This window comes from Musca autumnalis, unplaced genomic scaffold (genome assembly GCF_047663935.1).
Source record: "Musca autumnalis isolate F117 unplaced genomic scaffold, ASM4766393v1 scaffold_2, whole genome shotgun sequence".
Lineage (NCBI taxonomy): Eukaryota > Metazoa > Arthropoda > Insecta > Diptera > Muscidae > Musca > Musca autumnalis.
Window position 1 is genome coordinate 248,052,114 of NW_027411755.1, and position 16,550 is coordinate 248,068,663.

Here is a 16,550-nt window from a genome sequence, read left to right on the forward strand (position 1 = left end):
CCATAGGAATAACGGGACCTTGTTTTGATCTAATTTGGCGCTCTCTCTCCCTCTCTCTCTCTCAGCAACTTCCTTTATGGGAGTTGTTGTTTATCTCAACCTAATGGCTGAGTTAAACTCACGCGAGGCTAACGGGATATTGAAAGAGACTGATGGGTTTCGTTTAAAAATTAAAATAAATTCCTTTATTCATTGGAAACATAACCAAAACAAAATTCAAATAAGCAAGGGTGGTGGCAAAATTGAGGGACCCGATTTTTGCCGTTACACTTCCTCCTCCCCTGGGGTGGAATTGCTCTGACCTCGTGGCATCACGATTATTCGTCCCTTGCGGCCAATGAGGATTCTAAATTTCCTCTCTTCGACACTCACAACTCTCTTGTATTGCATCCCAGGGCGATGTAAGGCCATTGCGGCCCGCAAATGGGGCTGGAGCCCTGCGACAATTTCCGGGGATAACTCGTGTTCGCACGTGAAAGTAATTTGGGTGTCCACTTTCTTCGGTATCACCACCACGCTACGGATCTGGGCTCTCTCTTGCATGGGCCGTGGAAGTGGCATTGGAAATTGTGGCACCGATTGTGGTGCTTGGATTAGTATCATGGGTTGTGGTACTTGTCGCGTGGAAACCGATGTGTGGGCTTCTGAAGTACACGGTTCTGGTGCTGATGGTGTTGGGTCCGGTGGACATTGGGGTTGTGGTTCAGTAGCTTGGGATGCTTGGCCCGTTGTAGCCGGTACTGGATTCTCTTTCAAAATGTCCATCAAGTAGGGCATGTCGCTTCCAGGACTGCCGACGATGGTGCTTCGCACTGAAATAACGCCTGGAGATGGCATATCTGTGGTCCTACCCGGGGTGATAGGCAGGCCATCTGGTTTTGTGATACCAGGGCTGGCGAGTAACCAACTCCAATCATCCTGAATATCCTTATTGGCGCGGGTATCTCTGTCGGAGCCTGTCGACTTGACCGGTGATGGTGTTGCTGGTAGTGGTCGGGACTTCTTACGAGGCCTGGGTGGTGTCTCCTTCTCATCCTCCGATGACAACTCAATTGTCGCCACTGGCACTGGTTGGGCAATAATACCCCGTTGTCGGAGACTCTGTAATGTCTCGTCAATTTCAGCTCGTGTTGGCGGGGTGGCAGATTCTTGCGGGCCAATTGTCTTTACACTGCCACGAGTAGTTATTTTCTTCACCCGGACTCGGCACGGCTTAGTAGTTGGCAACGTCTTCCCATGTTTCACGGCCTCTTTGGTTTTGGCTGGGGCCATTTTGTCTGGTAGTGTTGAGGGATATCTGTGAATGATAGGGGAGAAAGGGAGTTAATTGATGAGGTATGGTTTGAGCTCGCTAAGATGAGCGACACGGGTCGAACGTTTGTCCTGTCCTTGTAACCTAACAATAACTGGTGAGATAAACTCAACTACTTCGAAAGGGCCATCATATTTTGGTGCCAGTTTTGCCGCAAACTGTTCTACGGCTTTCGATTGTGGATGCTGTCTGACCAATACCTGTGCCCCTTTGACTGGCTTCCATGGACGCCGACGGAGATTGTAGTGCCGTCGTTGCTCTTCTGCAGCTTGACTCAGTTGATTGCGTACTATTTTGAAAACTTCACTCAAATCCGATTCTCGTTCCTCAGGTGTTTTCGTTGTGTTACCGGTTCCCGGGACGGCTTCGTCATACAATGTTCTAGGTAATCTTGGTTCGCGACACTGCGTTAAATATGCGGGACTGTATCCTGTTGACTCTGATGTGGCGGAGTTAATGGCTAAAGATATCTCGGGTAAGAAATCGTCCCACTGGTTATGTTTGTTTTGACTAACTTGAGCGATCATTGTTTTTATTGTTCTGTTGGCCCTCTCTGTAGGATTTTCTTGTGGTGTGTATGGTGCGGTGAGTTGATGGTGCACTCCAATCTCTTCCAAATATCTTTTGACGATTCTGCTAGTAAACTGACTACCGTTATCTGAGATTAATAACTTGGGAATACCATACCTTGCCAGAATCCTTTCACGAAATGCTCTTACCACTCCTTCCGCAGTGGCTCTCCTTTGTGGTATCAATTCCACCCATTTCGAGAAACGGTCAATGAATACCAACAACATGGTATTTCCATGCTTCGTTCGAGGTAGTGGTCCGACAAAATCAGTACACACCGTTGCCCAAGGTTCCTCGGGAATGGACACCAACATTTCTCCTGCTGGTGCGACCTGACACGGTTTATATCGTTGGCAGGATTCACAACATCTAACGAACTTGGTGATGTCACGTACCATGCCCGGCCAATAGTATCTGCTACGAATTCTGTTTATGGTTTTACGGATGCCCATGTGTCCGGCGGCAGTCTGGCTATGATTTTCGTGTAATACTCTTTCTCTCTGGGATTTTGGGACACATAATTTCCATGGTGCGCAGTCCTCGTCATATGTGTTACCCGCAATGTGACGAAATAGTTGTTGGTTTACCACTGCGTAATCTGAAAATTTTTCTGGATTAGTCTTCATATCTGTTACCTTCTTTAAAATCCAAGGACATTCGTTTTCCTCTATCGTGGCCCGGTGTAAGTATTCCAGTGGTTGGCGAGATAGTGTGTCAGCGACTACGTTGCTCCTTCCTTTGCGGTATTGAATAGAGAAATTGTATTGTTGTAGTTCTAACGCCCAACGTGCCAATCTACCTGTAGGGTTTTCTATAGAATTCAACCATTTTAGGGATAGGTGGTCGGTAATCACATTAAAATGATAACCCTCTAAATACGGACGCATTTTCCTTATTCCCCAAACTATGGCTAAGCATTCCTTTTCGGTCACAGAGTAGTTCCTCTCGGCTCCAAGGAGAACCCTACTAGCATAGGCGATGACTCTCTCATGACCGTCCAGGATTTGCGTTAACACGGCACCAAGCCCGTAGTCGCTAGCGTCCGTCTGCAGGGTGAATGGACACGAAAAATCAGGGCAGGCGAGCACCGGGGCTTCTGTCAACCGCAACTTTAGTATTTCAAAAACAGTTTGTTGGTCTTCCGTCCAGCGCCAATGTTTGCCCTTTTTCAGCATGGAAGTGAGAGGATAAGCCACCGTTGCGAAGTCTGGGATGAACCGTCTATACCATGAGACTACCCCTAAGAACCTACGAAGTTCTTTCAAGCAAGTAGGTGTTGGTAGTTCACGAATGGCCGCCACCTTCTCAGGATCCGTGTGAATTCCTTGAGCGCTAACGACATGACCGAGATACTTAGTCTCTTTTTTGAAGAATTCACACTTATCAGGGTTTATTCGTAGATTAACACTTCGAAGTCTGCGAAATACCTCTTTTAGATTTGCCAGGTGTTCCTCTAATGTGCGACCGATTACAATTATATCGTCTAAATAGGCAAATGCATGCGGCTCCATGTCTGCTCCGATGACGGTGTCAAGTGCTCTTTGGAATGTTGCGGGGGCCGAATGTAGGCCGAACGGCATAACACACCACTGGTATAGGCCTCGACCGGGGACTGTGAACGCAGTATACTTACGACTCGCTTCGTCCAATGGTATCTGCCAATACCCATCTTTCAAATCTAGACTACTGACGAAATTGGCTTCACGGAGCCGGTCGAGAATGGACGAGATTCGCGGCAAAGGATACGCATCGGGATCGGATTTGCTGTTGAGGTGCCGGAAGTCCATACACAATCGCCAGGTGCCGTTTTTCTTTCGTGCTAAAGTAATCGGTGAATTATATGCACTTCGCGATGGTTCAATGAATCCTCTCGCTAAAAGCTCATTCACCTTCTCATAAATTATAGCTTGCATGGCCGGATTCCTTGCGGCGTACCGTAATTTAAATGGTCGGTCGTCGTTCATAACAATTTTGTGTGTTGCTACCGTAGAATGGCCATGCAAGTCCTTAAATCGTTGTAGTTCTTCATTTAGAAAATTATTTATTCTCTCTTGTTCTTCGCTGGTGGGTACACTTACCGGGGAGGCGGGAACGCCGTCCTGTTGTTCTTGTGTTTCGGAGTGGAGGAAATCGGTTTGGCCGTCATGCGGTGTCTGTGGGGCGGTCACTGTCAAGTGAAGATGTGGTACTACATTGTTAATTTTCGGCGGTGCATTATCGACTATTGGTAGCTCACAACTTAGACCGGCACAAAAGATTCTGGTGTTGCTCTGTCGGAGGAAATCAATACCAAGGATAATATCTTCATTGGCGTCAGGCATCACCAACAACTCCATCACGTGTCGACATTCGCCAAATACTACCTCTGTGACCACACTTTGTTCGATTGATCGCTGGGAACCATCCGCCAATCCTATTTTTATACTTGAGATTTCTCGCACCGCTTGGGGGTTGATTGACTTCGCAAAGGACTGGCTAATGAAACTTTTTGTTGCTCCTGTATCAATCGTGGCGGAGCAAGGACAACCGTTGATCATTATGGAGGCGATTATGCGTGAGTCGCTGTAGTAGAGTGATGTTCCCCTTGAGTAGGGTTTGTTGACATGGAACTCACACCCCCTACCTTCGTGTGGGCCCTTTGCTCGTTTCCCGTCCGCCTTCGACAGCACTGAATGGTCCTTACGTCTTTCCGACCACATTCCCAACAGAAAAGCCTTTGAGGGTTTCGGCATCCTGCAGCGAAATGCCCTTCTTGACCGCATCTTCGACAAGCGGTGGCAGGATTTATGTCTGGTTCTGGTGTCCTGTCTGTCTCGTTGGACTTAATTCTGTGGTGGCGGTCTCTACTCGTATTTGGTAAGGCGGGTAGACTCTCAAGATCCTCTGCCATCTCTAGCAGGTCTGCCAAATCAGTGAAATCTCTTCGACGGATGTACCATAGGTACTCTGGTAGAGCATTTTTGAAAATCCTTTCAACCTTCTGTTTTTCGGTATAGTTACTATGGCGCATGAGGTCCTGCATCGAAAGCATGTAATCCTTAAAAAGTTCGCGGGGCCTCTGTCTTCGCTGACGTATTTCGTCCTCCAGGTTTTCACTAAACCTTGGTGGAAGGAAAAATTTTAAGAAATCTTGTCGGAATGCTTCCCAGGATCCCCAGGTTTTCCGATTATTTCTATACCACATCAATGCTCTTCCATGGAGGACTTCGGGCATCAGTGTTATGAGTTCATCGTTTTGAATTTTATACATTTCTGCTCGTTCTTCTAATCTTTCGATGAATTCAAGCGGTTTGTTCTCTCCGGTAAAGCTCACACCCCACTTACGGACTTGTTCGGCGGTGGTACGAATATCGGGCATCTTACTGTTTATGGGCACAGGTACTTCTATTCGTAATTCCTCTCCACCCTGTTTCCTTGGTGTTGCGGGTTTCGAATCCTTCTCATGGAATGCCTGTATTTCAAGTAGTCGCTTTTTAATTTCTGGTTCATGATACTGTGCTAAAAACACGGCAAATCTCTTTCGCTGCTCCTCCACTGTGCCTTCTACATCGCATTTAAATTCCTCGAGGTATTTGTTGAGATCCTCTTTGCGAAGGCCGTACGCCCATGACACACGAAGTTCTACTGACATATTTGTTACTTGTACTTTATACACTCTCTAAATCTGTTACACTTTGGTCACTCGCGCTTAATCACTCACTCTAACTCTCTCTGTCCCTGCTCGGGCGCCACTGTAACGACAGGTTTTCCCCTTGTGCTCGAGTAAGCTCGCGGGGCCAAGGTTCGTACAGAAATTTATATTGTATAGAGACAGAAAGAGAGAGGCAGGTGTGATTTTGTTTGAATACTTCAAGTTCTTTTATTGACTAAAATAAGAGGTTCATATGCTAGAGATTATGATGATAATACTTTTGGGTAAACGACTAGTATCTATATGAGTATGATGTTCGTCCGTAACAACCGTGGTATCTTCGCTCAGTTTGGGAGTGCTCCTCCGAGATTAGGATAAGTACTAGGGCTGGGTGACAGGATACGGGACCGTGGGCTTGTGAGACCTGGATAAGTACTCTTAGCTACGTGGGAGAGACCTGGATAAGTACTCTTGACTACGTGGGGGAGACCTGGATAAGTACTCTTAACTACGTGGGAGAGACCTGGATAAGTACTCTTAACAACGTGGGAGAGACCTGGATAAGTACTCTTAACTACGTGGGAGAGACCTGGCGAAAGGATTGATACTGCGAAGATACTACTATTAGCTACGACTACTGCAAGAGACCTTAGTAAGTACTCAAGCAAGGATGCTAGGGAATACTACTGCAAGAGACCTTGGTAAGTACTCAAGCAAGGATACTACGGAATACTACTGCAAGAGACCTTAGTAAGTACTCAAGCAAGGATACTAGGGAATTCTACTGCAAGAGACCTTAGTAAGTACTCAAGCATGGATACTAGGGAATTCTACTGCAAGAGACCTTATTAAGTACTCAAGCAAGGATACTAGGGAATACTACTGCGAGAGACCTTAGTAAGTACTCAGGCAAGGATACTAGGGAATACTACTGCAAGAGACCTTAGTAAGTACTCAAGCAAGGATACCAGGGGATACTACTGCAAGAGACCTTAGTAAGTACTCAAGCAAGGATACTAGGAAATACTACTGCGAGAGACCTTAGTAAGTACTCAAGCAAGGATACTAGGGAATACTACTGCAAGAGACCTTAGTAAGTACTCAAGCAAGGATACTACTGCAAGAGACCTTAGTAAGTACTCAAGCAAGGATACTACGGCAAGAGACCTTAGTAAGTACTCAAGCAAGGATACTACGGAATACTACTACAAGAGACCTTAGTAAGTACTCAAGCAAGGATACTAGGGAATTCTACTGCAAGAGACCTTATTAAGTACTCAAGCAAGGATACTAAGGAATTCTACTGCAAGAGACCTTATTAAGTACTCAAGCAAGGATACTAGGGAATTCTACTGCGAGAGACCTTAGTAAGTACTCAAGCAAGGATACCAGGGAATACTACTGCGAGAGACCTTAGTAAGTACTCAAGCAAGGATACTAGGGAATTCTACTGCAAGAGACCTTAGTAAGTACTCAAGCAAGGATACTAGGGAATTCTACTGCAAGAGACCTTATTTAGTACTCAAGCAAGGATACTAGAGAATTCTACTGCAAGAGACCTTAGTAAGTACTCAAGCAAGGATACCAGGGAATACTACTGCGAGAGACCTTAGTAAGTACTCAAGCAAGGATACTAGGGAATTCTACTGCAAGAGACCTTAGTAAGTACTCAAGCAAGGATACTAGGGAATTCTACTGCAAGAGACCTTATTAAGTACTCAAGCAAGGATACTAGGGAATACTACCGCAAGAGACCTTAGTAAGTACTCAAGCAAGGATACCAGGGAATACTACTGCGAGAGACCTTAGTAAGTACTCAAGCAAGGATACTAGGGAATACTACTGCAAGAGACCTTAGTAAGTACTCAAGCAAGGATACTAGGGAATACTACTGCGAGAGACCTTAGTAAGTACTCAAGCAAGGATACTAGGGAATTTGAGGATCGGGAGAAAATCCAAGGATATTTTTAGGATCGAAGGATATCCCAAGGATCGAAGGATATTCTAAGGATACTTCGGAGTCTTCAGGATACCCCAAGGATCAGGGATTACCCAAAGGATATTTCTAGGATCGAAGGATATCCCAAGGATCGAAGGATATTCCAAGGATACTTTGTAGTCTTAAGGATACTTCAAGGATATCCCACGGATCAAGGATAACCCGAAGGATACACTCAAGGATAATATACGAATGTTATGACTTACCCGGATGCCTACAGGACACTAGAAACTTTGTTAACACTTTGACTAAGTTGCCGCGGGTTGATGTTGATCTACCGATGGTCCCACACTGACTGACCCAATTTCAAAATCGTCCGCCTTTTATATGCTCGTAGACCACGTGTTTCCCATAGGAATAACGGGACCTTGTTTTGATCTAATTTGGCGCTCTCTCTCCCTCTCTCTCTCTCAGCAACTTCCTTTATGGGAGTTGTTGTTTATCTCAACCTAATGGCTGAGTTAAACTCACGCGAGGCTAACGGGATATTGAAAGAGACTGATGGGTTTCGTTTAAAAATTAAAATAAATTCCTTTATTCATTGGAAACATAACCAAAACAAAATTCAAATAAGCAAGGGTGGTGGCAAAATTGAGGGACCCGATTTTTGCCGTTACAATCTATGCAAAATAATGCAAAAGCCAGTATAATTCGTACTTGGATACCACAAAGGATTTCCTTGTACAAATTAACGTAACTTGACATTTTTGGGCCACATTTGTGCTTTGCTAACACTAATTGAAATTTTTAAGAATCTATTAGATTTAAATACTTACAAAACATCATATCCAATTTAAATACATATATGTATGAACGTTTCACATGCATGTGTCTCCATTATATTCAGTTTTCAGAAATCCTCTTAATCTCCCTTCCTTGATAATGTCTAGAATTGACAAGTTTCCGGTATGTATTATAATAAATTTAATTTGAATCTTGTTAGTAGGCTATATCCGCAACACAAAAGAAGGTAATTGAGAATTTATGATGTTTACAAGTTCCGATTTCCATAATCAGATAACACAAAAAAGAAACGCCCAGACAGACAACAAACACCATCAACAAAACATTAACTTGATTTCATTACCCGAATGGCATAGATTTATTAATACATTTAACGGCAAAAAAGGGTAACACAATACCCTTGATTGACATCTGAAGCACGCTTTCATGTCATCTTTTAGCTAAGCTTTGGCAAAAGTTATGATGACGATGGAACGACGAATGTTGTTGGATGGTGGTGGCATGACATGATTGACAGCTGAAAAAATGGCTAAAATCTCTACACACATACCACATAAAATAACATCAAAGTTCGCCTTAACTGGCATTCTCATCATATCCACATTTTGTCCGGGAGGCTGGCGCGTATATCAACATCATCAATATGAGTGTATGTGTGTTTTTTTTTTGATGGATGGGGTGTTTGGAATGCGCCAACAAATCACGCACTCACAACAAATCATATTGCATATTTCAATTTCAAGTATGGATGACAGGAAAAAAAATAACTAAGACGAAAAATTTGCAGGTTCGCCGCATATGTATTTGTTTGGTATTTACTAGAAATTTGATTTTATGTAGAAATGAGGAGATAACAATTTTAGGTGGTTTATAACGATTTTCAAGATTTTATATTTTATATTGTATACAGCATATGTTTTATATTATATACCAGTACCAGATTTAAGCATCTCGATATTGATAAGAGCACCTGGCTGTCGCCACATCAAAGAACAAGAAATTAAATTGATCACGTTGTGATAGACGGAAGACATACATCAAGCATGTTGAATGTACGATCGTTCCGAGGTGCAAACATAGACTCGAAACACTACCTTGTTGCAGCAAAGGTACGTACCAGATTAAACGTAGCAAACAAAGTGCGAACAGACACAACACGGAAGTTGGACATCGGTAAGCTACAATCACAACAGATAGCCACAGCATATTCCACTCAACTGGCCCAACTGCTTAATCAAAGCACTCCCCGTCCCGATAACATATCAGAACAATGGCAAAACATTACCCACTCCATGCAAACTCAGTACTTGGATACCAGAGACCTCCACTAAGGAATTCATGGTATGACCAGGAGTGTCGTGCTGCTACCGAAGAGAAAAGTGCGGCATATAGGGCTACTTTACAATCAGTAGCTACGCGTGGCGGGAGAAAAAGAGTGAGGGGAAACGTCTTTTCCGTAGGAAAAAGAGAGAGATGGAAAAGCGGTAGGGTGAACAAATCGAGATGTAGAGGAGACAGAATGAATTCCGAAAATTCTACCAAAGAGTGAAACATCAAACAGATGGCTTTGGTATAGGCGCATCCTCCTGTAGAGACCAGCAAGGTAATCTGGTAACTGATACAGATAGTGTTCTAAAGATATGGAAGGAGCCTTTTTCCAAACTGTTGGTATCCAATAGTAGCGAAGTCGACAAAGATACCACAGATCCAATCCCAGAAGATGGTATTGAATGTATACTACCCGGCCAAGATGAGGTAAAGACAGCAATAAACCGGCTGAAGAACAATATGGTAGCAGGAGCTGATGGCCTACCAGCCGAGCTGTTTAAAACCGGAGGCGACACGCTGATAAGGTGTATGCATCAGCTAGTTAGCTCCATCTTATGGACGGAACACAGGATGCTCAGGTTCCAATCGTCGGGTACGCTCCAACTATAGGGGTATAAGTCAGGGATATTGTGCGAACGACTAAAACGAAAAAAATGGACCATACCAATGCGGCTTTTGACCTGGTAAGTCCACTATTGACCAGATATTTACCCTGCGGCAAATCCTGGAGAAGTCCCAAGAGATGCAGATCGACACCTACCACTTTTTTGTCGATTATAAAGAAGTCATCAACAGCCCGCTACGTTCAAAGGAATTCCAAGCCATGTCTGAGTTTGGTATCGCCGCAAAGCTCATACGGCTTTGTAATATGACTCTAACTAACACAAGATTTTCAGTTAAAATAGGAAAGAACATCTCCGAAGAGTTTTGAACCAAAAGAGGTTTCAGGCAAGGAGATCTTTTAAACATCCTGCTAGAAAAGGTTATACGAGAGGCAAACGTCAAAAGAAGTGGCACAATCTACTCCAATAGTCACATGTTACTCGCTTATGCATCATGGGACGATCAGTAAAAGAAGTAACCGATACCTTTATGAAGGTCGAAGGTGAATCTGCTTATGTGTGTCTTGCGGTAAACAGCAAGAAGACCAAGCTGATGGTGTCGACGCGCAATGCGTCCATTGAGATCGTACCAACTGTTGAAGTTGGTTCCTATAATTTTGAGGTAGTATAAGACTTCGTATACCTCGGCACCGCCGTAAACACAACAAACGACATCAGTTGTGAAATCAAAATAAGAATTGTATTGGCCAACAAATGCTACTTTGTCTTAAGTAAGCACTTTAAAAACAAAGCCACAACTCGTCAAACAAAAATAACGCTTTACAAGACACTGATACTACCCGTTCTGATGTATGGTTCCGAAGCCTGGGTACTTGCGCAGATAAGGCAGTGCTTGGCGTGTTTGAGAGAAAAATTCTTCGAAAGATCTTCGGAACGATCTGCGTTGACGGTGAATATCGACGTCGTATGAAAAGCAAGCTGTATCTGCTATACAATGACGTCAATATAGTTAAACGTATCGAGATGCAACGATTGCGTTGGCTAGGACATATCATAAAAATGAGCGATGATGAACCCGCTGAAAAGGTGTATAAATTCGAGCCACATGGAGGTGCACGCAGAATTGGCAGGCCAAAGAATAGATGGCGCAAACAAGTGGATGAAGAGATGACAAGGTGCGGTATTCCAGAAAGCGAAGCACTAAACAGAGAGAATTGGAGATCTTAGTTCGGAAAATTCGGAAAATTTATTCATACGATAACTCTTAAAGGGAGTGGCCGAATTGGTCCATACTTTACACATCCTAATATATCTACTAGATATAGATAAGGTTCAAATATGGACAATATTTGTCCAATCCATCCGGCACCTCCCACACAAAATTTCGGATAAGTTCACTTTAAGATCTGCTATCGAATCACATTGATTTTTGTAGAAGCAGCTTGCATTCGCTGCCTCAATTACGATGGTAAACGTTTTTTTCAGGGGCAAGTCCATACTTCTTGAGCAAACAGATCGAAGGGTGTAAAAACCCCCTATGGCACCATATGTAGTGGCTGGAGATCCACTTCCATAATGGCCAATGTCGATCCATTCCTTTTAGTATCTCCTCCGCAAAACTTTTGCTCTTTAATCCTAATCAACATTTTTGTCGGTTCAAACGCCCAAAATTTTTAAAACCCCCTAAATACATACGTTTTTGGGAAAAAATTGTTTCAATATACACAGGCTGAGGGTATATCTCTGTCGGCAAAGCCGACTGATACTTTTTTACTTGTCTTTATTTGTATGACATTTCTGGTTTTACAAGAGATATACACAAAAGAGTTTATATCATTGTAAAGAGGACCAGGCTTTGGTAAAAATTTCAAAGCGATATTCGGACAGCTCTTTAATTTTTGTTAAGGGAAATGTTCAACTTTTCTGAGGGAGGACCCGAAGGTGTCTTTCGACGCAGACCTTCAGAGATTTTTTGTTCTTTTGGGAAATTATGTCTGAAGTATTGACTTGCAATATCCTCAAAATATAAGCAATTAAAATTACAAGGTGTGCCTTAACCAAATTTAAATGGAAGTTGCTTACACCTGGGAAGTTTTTGCTGATTCTGAAACTACAATGCTCATAGATAAGTAATATCAAGAAACAAAAAATAATCGCCGGAGGGATTTTCAAATAAATCGCGATTTAAGTTCAGATTTTAAGGGGTTCCTTAGGTTTTTACGATTTTGCTTGGAAACCGCCAAAAGAAAATGTTGTAGCTGTCAAAATTCTGCACAAGATTGGCCTTTATGATATTTTCGGAGATTTTACCGTTTTTGAGATATAGAAGTTCAAATTGAGACAATGTACTGACTGTATCGCCTCCTTATAAAACAATATCATGCTCAGTGCGAATTAACTAAATTTTGATGAAAACCGCTTACACATGGGAAGATTTCCGCAACAGCAATGCTCATAGATAAGAAAAATAAAAAAAACAGAAAAATCGCCGGACGGATTTTTAAATAAATCGCAATCAAAATTTACAATTTTAGGTTTTTTTAGGTTTTTACGATTTTGCTTGGAAATCGCAACTCATATCAAAATGGGACTAAAGAAAATCTTGTAGCTGCGAAAATTCTCTACAAGATTGGATGATTTATTTTTACCTAGGTTATACCATTTTCAAGATATATAAGTTTAATTTGGGAAATTTCAGTAATGACATTGTTTTATAAGGAGGCGATACAGTCAGTGCATTGTCTCAATTTGAACTTCTAAATCTCAAAAACTGTAAAACCTACGTAAATGTCATAAATCTTGTGGAGAGTCAATCTTGTGGAGAGTTTTCACGGCTACAACATTTTCTTTAGGGCCATTTACATAGGACTCGCGGTTTCCAAGCAAAATCGTGAAAACCTAAAGAACCCCTAAAAATGTGAACTTAAATCGCGATTTATTTGAGAATCCCTCCGGCGATTTTTTTTTGTTTCTTGATATTTCTCATCTATGAGCATTGTAGTTTCAGAGTCTGCAAAAACTTCCCAGGTGTAAGAACCTTCCATTTAAAATTAGTTAAGGCGCACCGTGATTAAATTCAAATGTGACTTTAAAAAATAATCATCGCTGTTTCCGCCCGGGATTGAACCGGGGGCCTTCCGCGTGTTAGGCGGATGTGATAACCACTACACCACGGAAACATATACTCATTCTAGAAAAGTGTAATCACACGAAAGCACAAAGTCAAACTATTTTAAACACATTTATTTTTTTAGGGCACACCCCACATAGGCTTGCCAACAACACAACACAGCGATCAGTCGAAGCAGTAGCACTACCGTACCGAATTGTATGCTCTATAAATAAACCGCAGACACACAAACTTATTTTAAAAGATTTGAATTGCTTCAACAGGTCTGCTGTTTGTTGTTGCTGTTATAGTGTTATCAATTGTCGTCAGGTCAGTTGTGTGTTCGGTAATTATTTATCTGCTCAGAAAGTAAATCTCACCTTCACTTTTCATTAGAAACAAAAAAACTATAGGTTCAAAGACAACAACAAAACAAAGGAAATATGTAATACGAAATAATCATTTTCAAAACACTTGAACAAAATGGCATATCTGTTTTCATTAATGTGGGCTTTTGTATATTTTATTTTTAGGGTTGGGAATTGGAAGATATTTGTCGCTTTATTTTCGGTCACATATCAATTTAAATATTGGTTATAAGTTTATTTTTATTAGTTTCTTATGATAACAAAAAAATTATTTAATAAATGACAAATAGATGCTAAACAAGCACTTATAAAAATAAGTTTACGACGCCATAAATATGGCCAATAAATTGTTTTTTTTTTTATTAACCAGCCCACGCATTGATGGATGGATGATATTTTTTTGGGGCTGAAACACATGTCTGAGACACGCAAATAAATCAAAGAAAAGTTAATATCGTCTTCACCATATGTATATTTTTATTGGTTTTGTCAATATTAAAGGCAATATTGAAATAGTAGGTACCTATACTATTAAAATAAAAATTATTAAAAGCAAAAAACATGTATTGTCCTTGCGATTAAATATTGTATCGAAAAATAAACACAATTTAATAACATTTCTAAATAAAATATCTTTAAATTTATTTAAATGACACACTAACCCAGAATTGCTTATTCATTTGAAAGTGATAACACTGATCCTTTCATCCTTTTGGGACGATGACAGAAAAACATTCAAATTCACTCACATTACAAATCAGTTCCGCTAGATTTGCAATGAATGTCGTATTTTGCACAAAAAAATAGACCATTTCAGTTTGCACCCAAGTGACTTGACTTAATTCTGCAAAAGAGTGTGGTATAGTTTTTTCAACGACATGGAGGAGATGAAGTTAAATTGGTCAAACTAAAGTGACATTGCCAGTTTTTCATTTCATAAGAAAATGGAATGCAAATCTTGCCCAAGTTTATGGAAATAATGAATGAAAGTGAACAACTTTGTCACTGTGAAATATTTCAAATATTTTAATTCAGAAAAAAAAGAGAAATTCAAGAAGTCTTAATGAGTCATTCTTGTGAAAGTTAATTGAGAAAATGGTGGTAATGTTAAAGGGATGTCATTTATATAGTGGATAAATAATAAGAATAAGAAAGTATAACCAGTAAGAACTGACTATATAATAACCTACACCTTTCTGAATATGCAAATGCATAATGAGGGTTCTTTCCCTACTGACGCCGTCAAGAAATCCTAATTCGTCGGAGGAGCAAAATAGTGCAAGGGTATCAATTTCAATATAAATTTCATCAATATTGGACAGACAATACGTATTTTGTAGAACAGATACATGAAATCGGGCGAAAATATATGTATATGCGAGCTATATCCAAATGGCGAAATTGGACAGATATAGCATATTTGGATCATAAAATACAAATCTTACGTAATCTGACGTCCCTGACCGGCTTTAACATCCATCATCTCCAGTGCTCACTGATCCATGGTGTCACCTGGGGAGTTGTCCTTAACACCCGAACTTTAAAATTTGAGCAATACACTATGAAAAAAAGAAAAACAAACCTCTCTAAATTTGACGACAAACGGTTTAAGAATTCACCTCAGTGAATGAAGGACTTGCTACAATACGGATAAAAGCTTAATTCTTCGACATCAATTTTATTTGCGCTCATGCTCCCTCTGAAGACAAGGACGAATAGATAGACCAAAGATATTTTACGATCTTCGAAGAAACATATGACCGCGGTCCTGTCCATGACATTAAAATTATTACAGGCGATTTTAATACCAACATTTCTTTCGGGGAACCTGTAACCCAAATTGAACGCATCCCACTCAGTGATGCCAGATTTGCCGATTTATAGGTATTTACCCCCAACGAAGACTAAATACAAAATTTCAGCCATCTCGGTGTGATAATGAGGCCAAAACCTTCAAAATACCGAAAATCGGGAGATATCGTCCTATAGGGGCTATATCAAAACGTGGACCTATATAAACTTTTTATGGTAGAAATGTTTCTTAGCCTCTGGAAACACAAAATACGAAGTTACAACCGATTCTGTTGTCAAATGGGACTAATACATTCAAAATATATTAAAACAAGTGAGAAAAGGCTATAGTCGGTACGGGGCCGACTATGTGATACCCTACACCACTACCTCTGTGCATAATATTTTCGCTCTAAAACTTTTCCTTTAGGGATATACGAAAGTTTTCACCTACCTGGCTTTTATACCAAATGACTTACTGAATTTGATATGACTGAATTTTATATTTGATTACTATCGACATCACCAACATCAATATGCTTCTATCTCTGTGAGAAAATTTCGTCCTGATCCGATCAAAATTCCGACCTGTAGTGTGATTGCAGAAAATGGGATGTGTTACCGACTATTGCGATATCTCTATTATTTGACCACCTATGCCAACCTACTTTGCATAATTTTAGAGATGGGATTTTCTACTTTCTTAGTCAGACTTTGCTGTTAGATGGTCCCCAACCAAAGCACGATGGGGCCAATAGCAGGTTTTCGAGGCAAAAAGTCAATTTTTGAAGTGAACAATTTGAAAAAATTATAACGGATTTCGATTGCCAACACTCTGAATCACTAAAAATAAAAAAATAAATCAATCTGGTAACATCACATAGCGACATACTGATCTGGCAATGGTGACATATTTTCTTATGCATCATTTTCCGACATTCATTATAAATAAGAACTGAAATCATTTTAGGCGCCAAAAAGAACATTTCAACATTTTTATACAGTTGAACCTCGATTATCCGTGAATCGATTATCCGGGAACCTCCATTATCCGTGATAGAAAATAAATGTTGGATTTTTTCCCATTTCTTCTATTTTTCGTTATAAACTTCATTACCCGGGAATACAAACACA

The 16,550-nt window shown here is 41.0% G+C and overlaps 1 protein-coding gene and 1 non-coding gene across 2 annotated transcripts; both read right to left on the reverse strand.

Annotated features, from left to right (window-relative positions):
• Nucleotides 1-264: 264 nt before the first annotated feature.
• On the reverse strand, nucleotides 265-7,792 carry LOC141392559 (uncharacterized). The gene is made up of 2 exons (XM_073965494.1): nucleotides 7,719-7,792; nucleotides 265-1,297 (listed from the first exon to the last, which is right to left on the reverse strand). The coding sequence occupies exon 2, from the start codon at nucleotides 1,270-1,272 to the stop codon at nucleotides 265-267; it is 1,008 nt and encodes a 335-aa protein (XP_073821595.1). The 5' UTR covers nucleotides 1,273-1,297; nucleotides 7,719-7,792.
• A 5,462-nt stretch (nucleotides 7,793-13,254) lies between these two features.
• Nucleotides 13,255-13,327, reverse strand: TRNAV-AAC (transfer RNA valine (anticodon AAC)). Its single transcript has one exon. It is a non-coding gene; the product is annotated as a tRNA-Val (tRNA).
• Nucleotides 13,328-16,550: the final 3,223 nt, after the last annotated feature.